We start from the raw sequence: 12,021 nt of genomic DNA, 5'->3' as shown, positions 1-12,021 counted from the left end.
GCAGAGAAACAGAGCATGGGTGAAATAAAAGATTTGTGGGGTTAAGCCGTTGAAGTTTGGGGGTTTTTGTTGCTGCCACGTAGCCTGTCCTGTTCTGATATCAGCAGCAAATTCTTCATGTCAACTCCTCCTAACTAACTAATCAACACTTCGTGTTAATGGGGCAGAGTTCTCAGATGGGTGAATGGTGCCCCCTAAAAGGGATTCGCTTGGCTGTGCACCTGCCAGGGTAGATCTGTCAGGGAGGCCAAGGTTGGGCTCCAGAAAGATTGTAAAGGCTTCAGTAGGAAGCTACTAGAATACATTTAACTACTCAGTTGTAATAGATGCTTTGGATAACTATGAAATACTTCAACATGATAAAGGTTAATATTATTTTATTCTAGCCAACACTCAGCAATGAAGTCCCAGGAATATTATGAAGAACAGAGGGATAAAAGGAAAAGAAAGAAGGAAAACAAGTCATCTGAATGCCACTTTAATAGATGGATTGAAGCCTTCGAGTTAATGTGAAATTCATCCCCCTCTCTCCTTCCTGTTCTCAACTCCCTTAACTAAGCCAGTCTAATCACCCATTTCCACCTCGAGAGTCTACTCTTACACTTGTACATTACTGCCATGGTAGCCTAAAATCACTTCCGGGGCAAAGTGGTTTACAAGTGGAAAACAGACTATTCCTTTATCCTAGGGACGTGTGAAGGTTTGCTCTACCATGGCTTTATCACTTCACTCCCTATCTTTCCTTTTGCCTCGCTGCTTCCCAATCAATTCCCTTTACCCCAAACCACTGTCTTGCAAGTGGGTCACGATGGCTTTTCTCACATGTTTCACTCACCTGCAATGCCCTTCTGGCTCCCTCTTTCCTATCCTAATCTGACCGTCCCTCAAGGCTCAGCTCCCACCTCCAGCAAGCTCAAGAGCCTCCGTCCCAAGGCCGGGCCTCGCTGATGGTCCTCTTTTCTGAACTCCTGTCGCAGTAACAGTCCCCAGTCCATCATTTAGTGCTTAATTACATAATGGGTCACCCCTCTTTTATGTGGGCCAGTCCTGTTTCCCGATCACTCTATGGGTCTGTGTGCAACTCAAGACTTCTTTTCCTTCTCATCCCTTCTCTGTTTGTTCTCTTCATAAACAACTCACCCTGCACCATGCATGGAAACATAAAATGAAACAGACCTTACTGTTAAAAGCAAAAGAGCGTGACAACTTACTGTAACCAAATAATTCAAATATTACCTTCACTTATGATTGATAACATGCTCTTTCAAAAAAGCATGATCTGGGGGCCAGCCGGGTGGCCCAAGCAGTTAAGTGCGTGTGCTCTCCTGCGGCGGCCCGGGGTTCGCAGGTTCGGATCCTGGGCATGCACAAATGCACCGCTTGTCAAGCCATGCTCTGGCAGCGTCCCATATAAAGTGGAGAAAGATGGGCACGGATGTTAGCCCAGGGCCAGTCTTCCTCAGCAAAAAAAGAGGAGGACTGGCAGATGTTAGCTCAGGGCTGATCTCACAAAAAAAAAAAAAAAGCATGATCTATGTAAGGTGACTAACATGAAAGCTGCTTTACTGTTTAGAAGTTAGAAAAGGATGAACTACATATTTAGGATAAAATATCACAAATACACTTCATTTTTATCTTCGTAATATTTTATGCAGAATTACAGCTTTCGAATCATTTTAAAAACATGCCAATTTTTTTTTTTCTGAGGAAGATTCTCCCAGAGCTAACATTTGTGCTAATCTTCCTCTGTTTTGTATGTGGGTTGCCACCACAGCGTGGCTTGATGAATGGTGTAGGTCTGTGCCCGGGATCCAAACCCATGAACCTGCGCCACCGAAGCGGAGTGCACAGAACTTTAACCACTTGGCCACAGGGCCAGCCCCCAAACAGGCCAATTTACAAGAAATTTCAGGAGCCTTGTACAGATGTGTTATGCTTTTGGTTATGCTAAGCACAAAGGTATGTTCAATGACTTTTTTTTTTTTTTTTGTGAGGAGATCAGCCCTGTGCTAACATCTGCCAATCCTCCTCTTTTTTTTGCTGAGGAAGACTGGCCCTGGGCTAACATCCGTGCCCATCTTCTTCCACTTTATATGAGACCCCGCCACAGCATGGCTTGAGAAGCAGTGCGTCAGTACGCGCCCGGGGCCTGAACCGGCGAACCCCGGGCCGCCGCAGCGGAGCGCACGCACTTAACCGCTTGTGCCACCGGGCTGGCCCCGGTTCAATGACTTTGATGCCTTGATTTACTCATATACCCATAGAATCAGAAATGGTCATTAGCATGTGGTGAATCGTCAAATTATTGTTGATTGTTCATCTTCCCTATAAAGTGCTCTGATTTTTTTTACCAAGCCTTTTTGAACTTTAGCTCTGGCTTTCACATGCTAACTTTCACTTATGTTACATAGTATATATCCATGTGTTTTAGTCTTACGTAATTTGAATGTGTGTATATGTGTATGTGTATTTAAAAGCCTTTTTGGAAAAACTAGGGAAATTTGAATATAGAGGACTGCATATTAGATGTGGACTGCATATTAGATATTATTTGTTAATATTCTTAAGTATGATAATGGCATTATGGTTTACAATAGAATTTCCTTATATATATACGATAGTATTCAGGGTTTGAAGTATCATGACGTCTGCAACTGATTTTCAAGTCGTTCATCAACAAACGATAGATAGATAGATAGATAGATAGATAGATAAAGCAAATATGGGAAGATGTTAACAATTGTTGAATCCAAGAGAAAGGTAGTTGGGTGATCATTTACTATTCTTTCAACTTTTCTGTACATTTGAAAACGTTAATAATAAACGATTTAAAAAAATTTGTCATCATGAAAAACAAATCAGAAGCAGGAACATCAATATTCAGACCAATTAAAATAGCCAGTGATGTATATGTGTATGCATGAGAGTGGGATGGTATCTCTGTTGGTGAGGTTTACACTGCTATTTCAGAACCATGCTTGTTACACTCTACTAAATAAATGTTACTATTTTCTTGTCTCATTTGGGGCATGCAAGAGGAGAGGAGTAATTCTGCAGCCAAAATAATGGCCTAGAGGTATACCTGGTCATTTGACATTTCAAGAGATAAAAGGTAAAAAGTTATAATCAGACTTCGACCAGAAAAATAAATAACTTAATTTTTAATCTAAAAACATTTTTGGAAAAATGTACTACATTCAAAGCTACTTGAATGGTATCCCCTATTTTTAAGGTAATATAAATGCAACTGTTTACATCTGATTGCATCTGCCTGACCAGATTTTCTTGATGATAAAAACCATTCCTGGCTTTTGATTGCTAATGTCTGATTAACTTCCAAGCATAAATGCCACAAAATTCATCAAAGTCATGGTTTCTTCCAGGATGATGCTCAGCTGTAGACATCAATATCAACAAAGAAGGGATAGTTTGATGAATGCAAACTACGAGAAATTAAGTTTTTGGTACATTTTCATTTGCTAAGTCTTTTAAACTTTAATAAACACGTGACAAGAGATACATGCTAAATATTTTATCTTTTACTGTGTATTTTAGAATGTCAATTTTAAATTTAAAGTTCCCCAAAACATCTGGGAGAAGAGGGTGGGGCACAAGAACTTGGGGGTGGTGGAAATGTCAACTTTCAAATAAGAAGAGAAAATCTAAGCAAAAGCAAAAACAACAGCAACAACAATCAAAAGTGGGTAACGACGTAGATTCAGAGCTAAGTTTATCTCACGCTACATGTAGGACTTCTATTTCTTACTGTGGCATTCAGAATAATAAACGGATTGTCAGAACATTTTTTTTTTTTAATCAAGTGCTTCTTAACAAAGCCCGTTTTCCTCTTCAGAGTTCTTGGGTTCTAAGTCTAAAGAAGAAACAAAATTAGTATTTGGCTGCATTTAAAATAAAGATTTAATTGCATAAACAATTGTTCCATTCACTGTGCCACTCGACACACAAGGTCTGTGTCTTTCCTGAGTGTCAAGACCTAAAGGACAAAGAGAATCTAGCAAGCCTGTCACTCTGGTGGAAAACAAACCTGGCTCGATGTCTCCATCATGTGGATGATATGGATATTACACTTCCACTCCGCTGGTGCCAGCAAGATGGTAGGCATCGGAATCTTGAACCACTCAGAGACTCAAACACATAGAACTCATTTTTCACATAAAGAAATATTTTATGAAGGAACAATGTGTTAGTTATGTTTTTATTTTCTGGTCCCTTTATTCTTCAAACAGTAACTGTACCAGAAAAAGATTACTGAGATGAATAAGAAAATTTTCAGTTTCTTCGTTTCAAGTTCAAGGATAGTTTCCTTAAAGAGCTTTACTTCGAATGCACCTGCAAATAGTTCATATTAGCTTCTGCCAATTGACTAATAGCTCCCTTTCCATTTAATGAATTCTGCAAGCGTGTGTTTTAGTAGCTATAAAAGGCCCAGACTGCTTAGAAGGCCTGGGTGTGAGGTCACTCAGTCACCCACCTTAACGTAAGGCCTAATGCAAGTCACTTAATGTTTAAAAGGCCTCTTCTGGAAAAATAATGGGGTTCAATTGAGGACTTTTATGGGGAGGATATCCAGCTAAAAAAATCCTATCGTTATTTGACTTCAGTGTGCACCACAAGATTTAGCACTTAATTTTACTGTTTTATTTCATTTTCTAATTGTTTCATGAGTCCTAATCTTGTTTCTCCAACTAACACATCAGTTACTTGATGGCAAGGATGATATCACTTCCTGGCCTCTGTACTTTTTACTGTATTACATTACCTGAAAGATTAATATGTCAGCACTTAATAACTTACTGTTGATTGATTTTTAGCAAGTCAAAATAACAATATAAAAATTTTAAATTACATTTACTAATAAATAATACTAAGCACCATTAATGTACTAGCTACTATATTAACAAGAACAGCAACAAAAATGTTTCAAATGTGGGTCAGAAGTCAGCGAGCACTACGCACTGAATCGAGTCCACTGATTTTCTGTGTTGCTCTGTGGGTCCACATCTATCAAGCACAACGGAACCTCTTCAGGACTAATGGCTAAGAGTATGCTAGGCTTTTATTATTTAATTGTACTTTGCTTTGTAGAGTATGATTTGCTCTTAAATTTGTATCCATATAATGATAAGTAGCATTATAGAAGATTCTAAATTAAAGTCAGTTTCTAAACCCACAAACCCATCCCCTAGAAGTCTCTGTTTCTTGTGCTGTGTTAAACTGTCCATTATCATCAAACAGCCTCTGCTGAGGTGGTCTCAAAATTAATCACGTTTTCTTCCTTAATTTTTAGTGGGAAATATCTAACTCTTCCTCAGAACTTGAGGATGTGATATTTTTTCCATTAAATTTTGCTCATTATATGGATTTTACAAAGACTCTGAGGTCAGGGCTCTGATTTTACTGTTGTGATTCCTTTTTTGGATTTAGTGTAATTCTGCTGGTTATTTTAATCGAAAGTAGTCAAATGAACTTTGAGATTATGCAAATTAGATAATACAGTCAAATATCTTTCTCTATCTGCTTATCTGCCTATATGCTAGAGTCCTCCTAATATGCTTACAGCGTTGGATTAAAGGCCACAGGCCTCCTAGAAGATTATGTCCTAGGTAAACTTGTTTATTACAGTGAGGAAGAACACACACTATGGAGAAGTATGGGAGCGTCAGTAAGAAGGTGTTAAGGAAGAACCCATTATAGGCTTTGGGCTTTGGTTGGTGACTTGAGGGAGAGTCTGAGGAAGGGGGAATTTGCTCTCCATTGGATGTGGTCAGAAAGCCTGGGCAATTCTACGACTGGGCATCTCAATAAATCTTACCTAGAGAGAGAGGAGACTAGCATGAGAACAAAGCTGTAATTTGTAAAGAAGTAGTAGTCACTCACTGGCCAAGAGAAAGGGTGTTTGGTGTTTTGTGGTTGGCAGAGTGATCTTGTTTTTGTCTGTGCTCAGACAAATGTATGAAGTGCTCTGCTTTGTCTGATTTTATCATGGTTTCAGAGCGACCTTGTCTGAGGTTGGTGTTTCCTGAGATTATTTCTATCTGATAAGAGAATAACATGGCTTAGCTGTGAGTGTCCCCAGGCCAGCCTCTGAATGTCATGCGCTCTTCCTTTTTTTTTCTTTTTCACGTTATTTTAAAATTTTTTATCCAAATATAATATACATACAGAAAAGTACATCAAATTTAAGTGAATTTTCATAAAGTGAACACACCTGTGTAACCAGCATTCAGCTCAAGAAACAGAATATCACCAATATCCAGAAGCCTTCTTTATGCACCTTTGGGCCACTAATCCCAAGACTGCCCACTATCTGGACTTCTAACACCACAGATTAGTTTTGTCTGATTTTGAGCTTTATATGAATGGAAGCATACAGCGTGAGCTCTTTTGTGTCAGGCTTCCTGGGCTCTACATTATATTTGTGAGATTCTTTCATGTGTTGTGTGTAACTGTACTGAGTTCATTCTTGCTGCTGGATAGTGTTCCATCGTGTAAACACACTACACTTTACCACTCTCCTGCTGACAGACATTGGGGATTTTCCAGGTTGGGGTTGTTAGGAACAGTGTTGCCCTGAATGTTCTCGTCTTTTGGTGAATGCACCTATGCATTCTTGCTGGATAGAAGTAGAATTGCTGTATTTCATGTTCAGCCTTTGTAGATAGAGCCAAACATTCTTTCAAATTGGTTGTACAATTTACACTCCCACCAGCAGTATGGGAGAATTCTGCTTGCTCCATTCCCATTTATTTAAACTGTCGCAGAATGCAGAAAAAGATGAAAACTTCTAAATATATCCTACAAGGCCACTGTTACCCTGACACAAAACTGAGAAAAGATAAAGCAAAAAGGAAAACTATTGGTCAATGCCATCTTTAAATAGGGCTGTAAAGATACTAAAGAAAATATTAGCAAACTGAACCTAGAAATACTGAAAAAAAAAAAACAAAGCATGCCAGGACCAGAATGGGTTTATTCCAGGAACATAAGTATCATTCTAAATTAGGAAATCTATTAACACAGTAAAATTTATATTAATTTATCAGTTGATATAATTCATTAAATTCTTATTAATTTATTAATATTGTTAATATAATTCATTAACATAGAAACTTTATTAATAGTTCCTTTAAAAGATTAGAGAAAAAACAATCTCAGAGCTGCTTAAAAAGCTGTTATTAATATTCAATTCCCATTTCTAATAAAAATTCTAGAAACAGAGAGATAAAGGTCCATACCCTCCCTTCAATCTACTTTTCAGATGTCTATTACTACCCCACGAGCAGACTAACCTCTGACCAAAACAACTTACAACTTTGACTTTTTCCTTGATTCGCTACTTATTTGCTGTGCAGGCTTGGGCAAGTTACTTAACAAATGTGTGATGATTTCCTGTCTAAAGTGGAAATAACTGTACCTACCTTAAGTAGCAAGGATTCAGTCCTATAAACAGTAATGGGTTCAATAAGTTATAATTATCACTTTTTAATTACAGGAATTTGTTCATCAGCCATCCCTTGACTGGACTGTGAGTGCCTTGAGAGCAGACACTAACGGTGGCACATTCTGGATACTGAAGGAATGTCTATTGAATCCTGATCCAAGCTCTCTCATCTTCCCGCCTTTTCTCATTGTTCTCTCATCCTGTCTACCCTTCTCCCCGTCCACCTGTCTAAAGCCTAACCCCGAATGGTCAACAACAGATCTTTAGGGCACTTTCTTTTTACCATCCTGACGGTGCTTATTACAGTGTTTTGAGGGCTAAATGAAAATAGTATTTTTTTTAACAACACTTAGGACACAATAACCACTCAATAAATGTTAACTACTATACTCATGTTACAGTTTTTGTACAGTTTTCTAAGTTCCTTTAGAGCAGCCCTATGTCGTACTTCTTGGTTTCACGTTACAGTGCCTGCAAAGCACAGCGGAAAAGGCCGAGCTTTGGAAGTTCTGAGCTCGGAAGGCTGAGCGCTGAAAGTCTGGAGGCAGAATCGTGCTCAGGGCGGGGGCTGGGGGCCCGGAAAGCCTGTACTCAGGGCTCTGAGAGAGGGGTATCCCGCGGGTGAGCAAAGCAAGACACCGAGAGGAGTGATTTGACCAATCAATCCCCCAGTTGGGGCGGTGAAGGCGCATCTCCCAGTTTTTCATTCTTTATTCCATTAGAGCGAAACTCGCCAGCAACAGACGCAGGGATCCGAGGCCTGTGTGCGGCGCACAGTCCCGGCAGGCGGGCGCAGGCGGAACGTTCGTCCTCGGTTCCTGTTTCCCGCGACTCCGCTCCAATCGCTACACTACCGATAGCCGGGCTCCTTCCCCCACCCGCGATGGCCTATCCCGAGAGCGGGCTCCGGAGTTTGGGACTAGTAACTGCAATGAAGGGATAATGGACACTCCGACGACTGAGGACAGTTTCTCCGAGCAGCGATCCCCCAGCGAGGGCCCACAAATCCCCCAAGAGGCGGGCGCCCACGTGGGGCCGCCCACGTTTCCCCGGCCGGCGCCCAGCAGGCTCCGCGTGGCCGGGGCGCGTGCTCGTGCGCCGCTCGTGTTCGTGCGCGCCCCCGTGCCGCGCTCACGCCGTTCCGACCCCGCCCCCGGCCCCGCCGGCCGCCGCGCTTTCGCCGGGACCGCTTGGCCGCGCCGCCCCCAGCCCCCCGCGCGGCTGGGGGACGCGGGGCCTTCCCGAGCGCGCTGTTACCCGCAGGAAGCCGGGGGAGACGGGGCCCGCAGCGGGAAGCGGCAGAGGGCGGCGGAGCCTGCCCCGCGCGCCCGGGGCGGCAGCGGCAGGGGGCGCGGACGAAGTGAGCTTGGGTCCCACTCGAGCTCGGGCCCCGGACCCGGCCTGGTGGGCCAGGCCCCCGAGCCGGCGTTCCACCGGCCTGAGGCGCGCAGGGCGGACGCATGGCCTCGCCGTGCCTGCCTGCGGGGGCCCCCCCGGGCGACAGCGGCGGAGAGCTGAGCTCGGGGGACGACTCCGGGGATGTGGAGTCCCTCCCGAGCCCCGAGCCCGCGGCGTCCCGGAGCCTGGCCGAGCTGTTTGAGAAGGCCGCGGCGCGCCTCCAGGGCCTGGTTCAGGTGGCCAGCCGGGAGCAGCTCCTGTACCTGTACGCCAGGTACAAGCAGGTAAAGTCGCGCGGAAGGGTGGAGGCGGGAGAGCCCCAGGAGGCCTTCTCTTTCTGCCGAGAACTGTTGGTCAGCGTGCTTGGTTGATGGCTAGGTGTAATGAAGTTTGTGTATGTTTTGTTTTTACATCATCTGCTAAGGATCAGCGTCATTCAGGACATGGAGAGGACCTGTCTGCTATCGTAGGAGCGATATTTAGCTGGACACGAAATGACAGTGTTTCTGTCTTGTCTGACTTGCTCGGTGTCCTGCACTTATGCTTTTACCAGCTTCAGCGTCTTTACAAAATGAGGATGATAGTGTAAGATTTATCATTCACTCTTGCGAGAGGGTCATATGGAAGTAAATATGGTAATGTTAAAAAGATATTTTGAGATCCACGAGAATAATATGATTGTAATAAAAAGGGTGATGCAATAGGAAATAAATTATTACTACTTTTATTATTGTGATTTTTTAACTTTCAATGTCTTAGGCTTATGTTTTGGCTGAATATGCTTCTGTCTTTTAGATACAATTATAAAAATGTTAGCGATATCTCCAGATGAAATAATCCCTTTCTTTTACGGAAAAGGAAAGGGAAACCCAAAGAGAGTAGATAACTTGCCTGGGGTCATACAGATAAATCAGTCAGAGCTAGAACTAGATTGTAGCTCCTGACTCTGTCTGAGGCTGAACTCTACCTGGAAATATGGAAATAATAATAATAATGTCATATAAGACATTTATCATTCAAAGAGTCATTGGGTTAGGTACCAGAAGGAAAAAAATTGCTTTGTCATAATCAACAGATAATTATTCAGCATCTTTTATGTGCAAAACATTTGGGTGTTATGCTTACAGGGAATGCAGAGAAGCTAAAGCATCATGATACTTGCTTTCAACAGACTTACAGTTACTTGAGGAGTCTAAATTTAAACACCTGAAAAATTGCTGACAAGAGTAAGATAGCAGCTCAGGGAAACTCCAGCTTTTTGGAACAACTGAAAGCAATGAAGTTCTGGCTAATAGCCCATTTTATTTTATTAAAAAAATTTTAACGTATCTTGAGCCTCTTGGTAGCTATTTCCCGCTGTATTCTTTTTTAAAAAAAATGGGTGTAGGGTCTCTCTGTATTCTTCAACTGAATATACTGGATAGAGATGAACCTTCTTTTGGAGATTGATGTATATCAGTTATGAATATCAGTTAACGTGACCTGAGAGATACAGCTGTGGGTACAAATGGTATAAGTCACAGTGTTGAATGAAAATTAGCCCTGAATTGGCCTTGAAACTTGCTTTCTTGTAAAAGTTCTGGATATCTATTTTCTCTTTGGTCATTTACCCTGTCCTAATAGCATTAAAATGAGACTCGATTATTTAACAGGAATTTATTGAGCATCGTGCTAGGGCCTGTAACATGTCTGACTGATGATTCTCTGGTCAGTATAAGACTAATTTTCTCCAAATTCTCTAGAGAACGTTCTTTTTCTTTCTAGGACGTATCTTTATTGATATTAGTGTCATCATTATTAAATATCTGAATTCTGAGTCATCAGTAAACCCAAGTCTACTCACTTCATCCAGATAGTCTGGAAGAGGTGTGTCTTTCACCCTTTCAAGAACTTGATGTTAGGGTGTTTGGAGATATTCTGTATCTGGAAATAAAATTCTTCATTATTAGAGAATAGGATTATGCTTACTTAGATATGACATTGGGACACAATTTTTACCAGTCTCCTCTAAGTATTTTATTTTTAGCAGAATTCTGAGACAGTGTTAACAATAGCATCTTTGAGAGAATAATAAAGTTGAAAGTCCAATATAGTTCCTGCATGGTGGATCAAAATTTGTCATAAAATAATTAAATTTTGTATTCAGAATAGCACCCTATTTTGTAGGCTGAATGAGGTAAGGTTGTCAGCAGGAAGATAATAAAAACAAGCTGAGATATGAACCTTATTTTCTCAGGCAGAGGTAACTTACTTAACATAATAGCTGTTTTAATCTCAGGTAACCCTATGGCTCCAAAATCATCTTGTAGTGACGTTTCAAAAAGATCACCCGAAATAACAGGTTTTTTTTTTTTTTGTGAGGACTATCAGCCCTGAGCTAACATCCATGCTAATCCTCCTCTTTTTGCTGAGGAAGACCGGCTCTGAGCTAACATCTATTGCCAATCCTCCTCCTTTTTTTTCCCCCCAAAGCCCCAATAGATAGTTGTACGTCATAGTTGCACATCCTTCTAGTTGCTGTATGTGGGACGCAGCCTCAGCATGGCTGGAGAAGCGGTGCATTGGTGCCCGCCCGGGATCCAAACCCGGGCTGCCAGTAGCGGAGCCTGCGCACTTAACCGCTAAGCCACGGGGCCGGCCCTAACAGGTTTTTTTGTCCTCTGTGCATTAGCCTACACTCTTCCAGCAAGAGATCGCTAGTTGACACCCGTGAAAACTATCAGACAATGAAAATTTCAAACTCCTGTTGGCTTCATTTTATAGGAGCCTTCAGCACTAGCACCAGTGAGGATCCTTTAGCCTGGGGACAGGATTTGTCAGTGCCACTTGATTCAGTGGCATTTGCCATTTGCAACCTTTGTGGAAATACTCTGTTTCAAGGGCACTGCATATGTCATATATATATCAGAGAGAACAATTTAGGTGCTCTGTTAAAGTGGTATATTTTATAACTCTGCGCTGTAGCTTCTGATTCATTATCTAATGATTGGAAACTGTTGCTCATGATGTCCTAAACTCCTCTAGTTTTATTTTCCCTGTCTTTTCTGGATCCAGAACTATTCTTTGAATTTGGGAATACAAAGCTTCTGTGTCAGTTGGGATACAGGGTCAGCTGTTGAACTTTTATTTTCATTTCACGTCATGGTCTGGAGGTAGGTGAT

The 12,021-nt window shown here is 41.8% G+C and overlaps 1 protein-coding gene across 5 annotated transcripts in view; it reads left to right on the top strand.

Annotated features, from left to right (window-relative positions):
* Window positions 1–8,296: 8,296 nt before the first annotated feature.
* ACBD6 (acyl-CoA binding domain containing 6) overlaps window positions 8,297–12,021 on the top strand; it is a 198,786-nt gene continuing 195,061 nt past the window's right edge. Inside the window, exon 1 of one of the 5 annotated variants that reach the window (XM_087438659.1) lies at window positions 8,297–9,144. In XM_087438659.1, the coding sequence (XP_087294785.1) occupies window positions 9,002–9,144 (143 nt within the window). In that variant the 5' untranslated portion in view covers window positions 8,297–9,001. The remainder of the gene's footprint in view (window positions 9,145–12,021) is intronic. The other 4 variants (XM_087438642.1, XM_087438655.1, XM_087438666.1 and 1 more) reach the window with 4 other exon arrangements.

Source organism: Ceratotherium simum, chromosome 2 (genome assembly GCF_057802395.1).
Source record: "Ceratotherium simum simum isolate JZ-2026a chromosome 2, ASM5780239v1, whole genome shotgun sequence".
In the NCBI taxonomy this organism is placed as follows: Eukaryota; Metazoa; Chordata; class Mammalia; order Perissodactyla; family Rhinocerotidae; genus Ceratotherium; species Ceratotherium simum.
The sequence above is the reverse complement of the archived record's forward strand: the minus strand, read 5'-3'. Positions and strand labels throughout refer to the sequence as shown.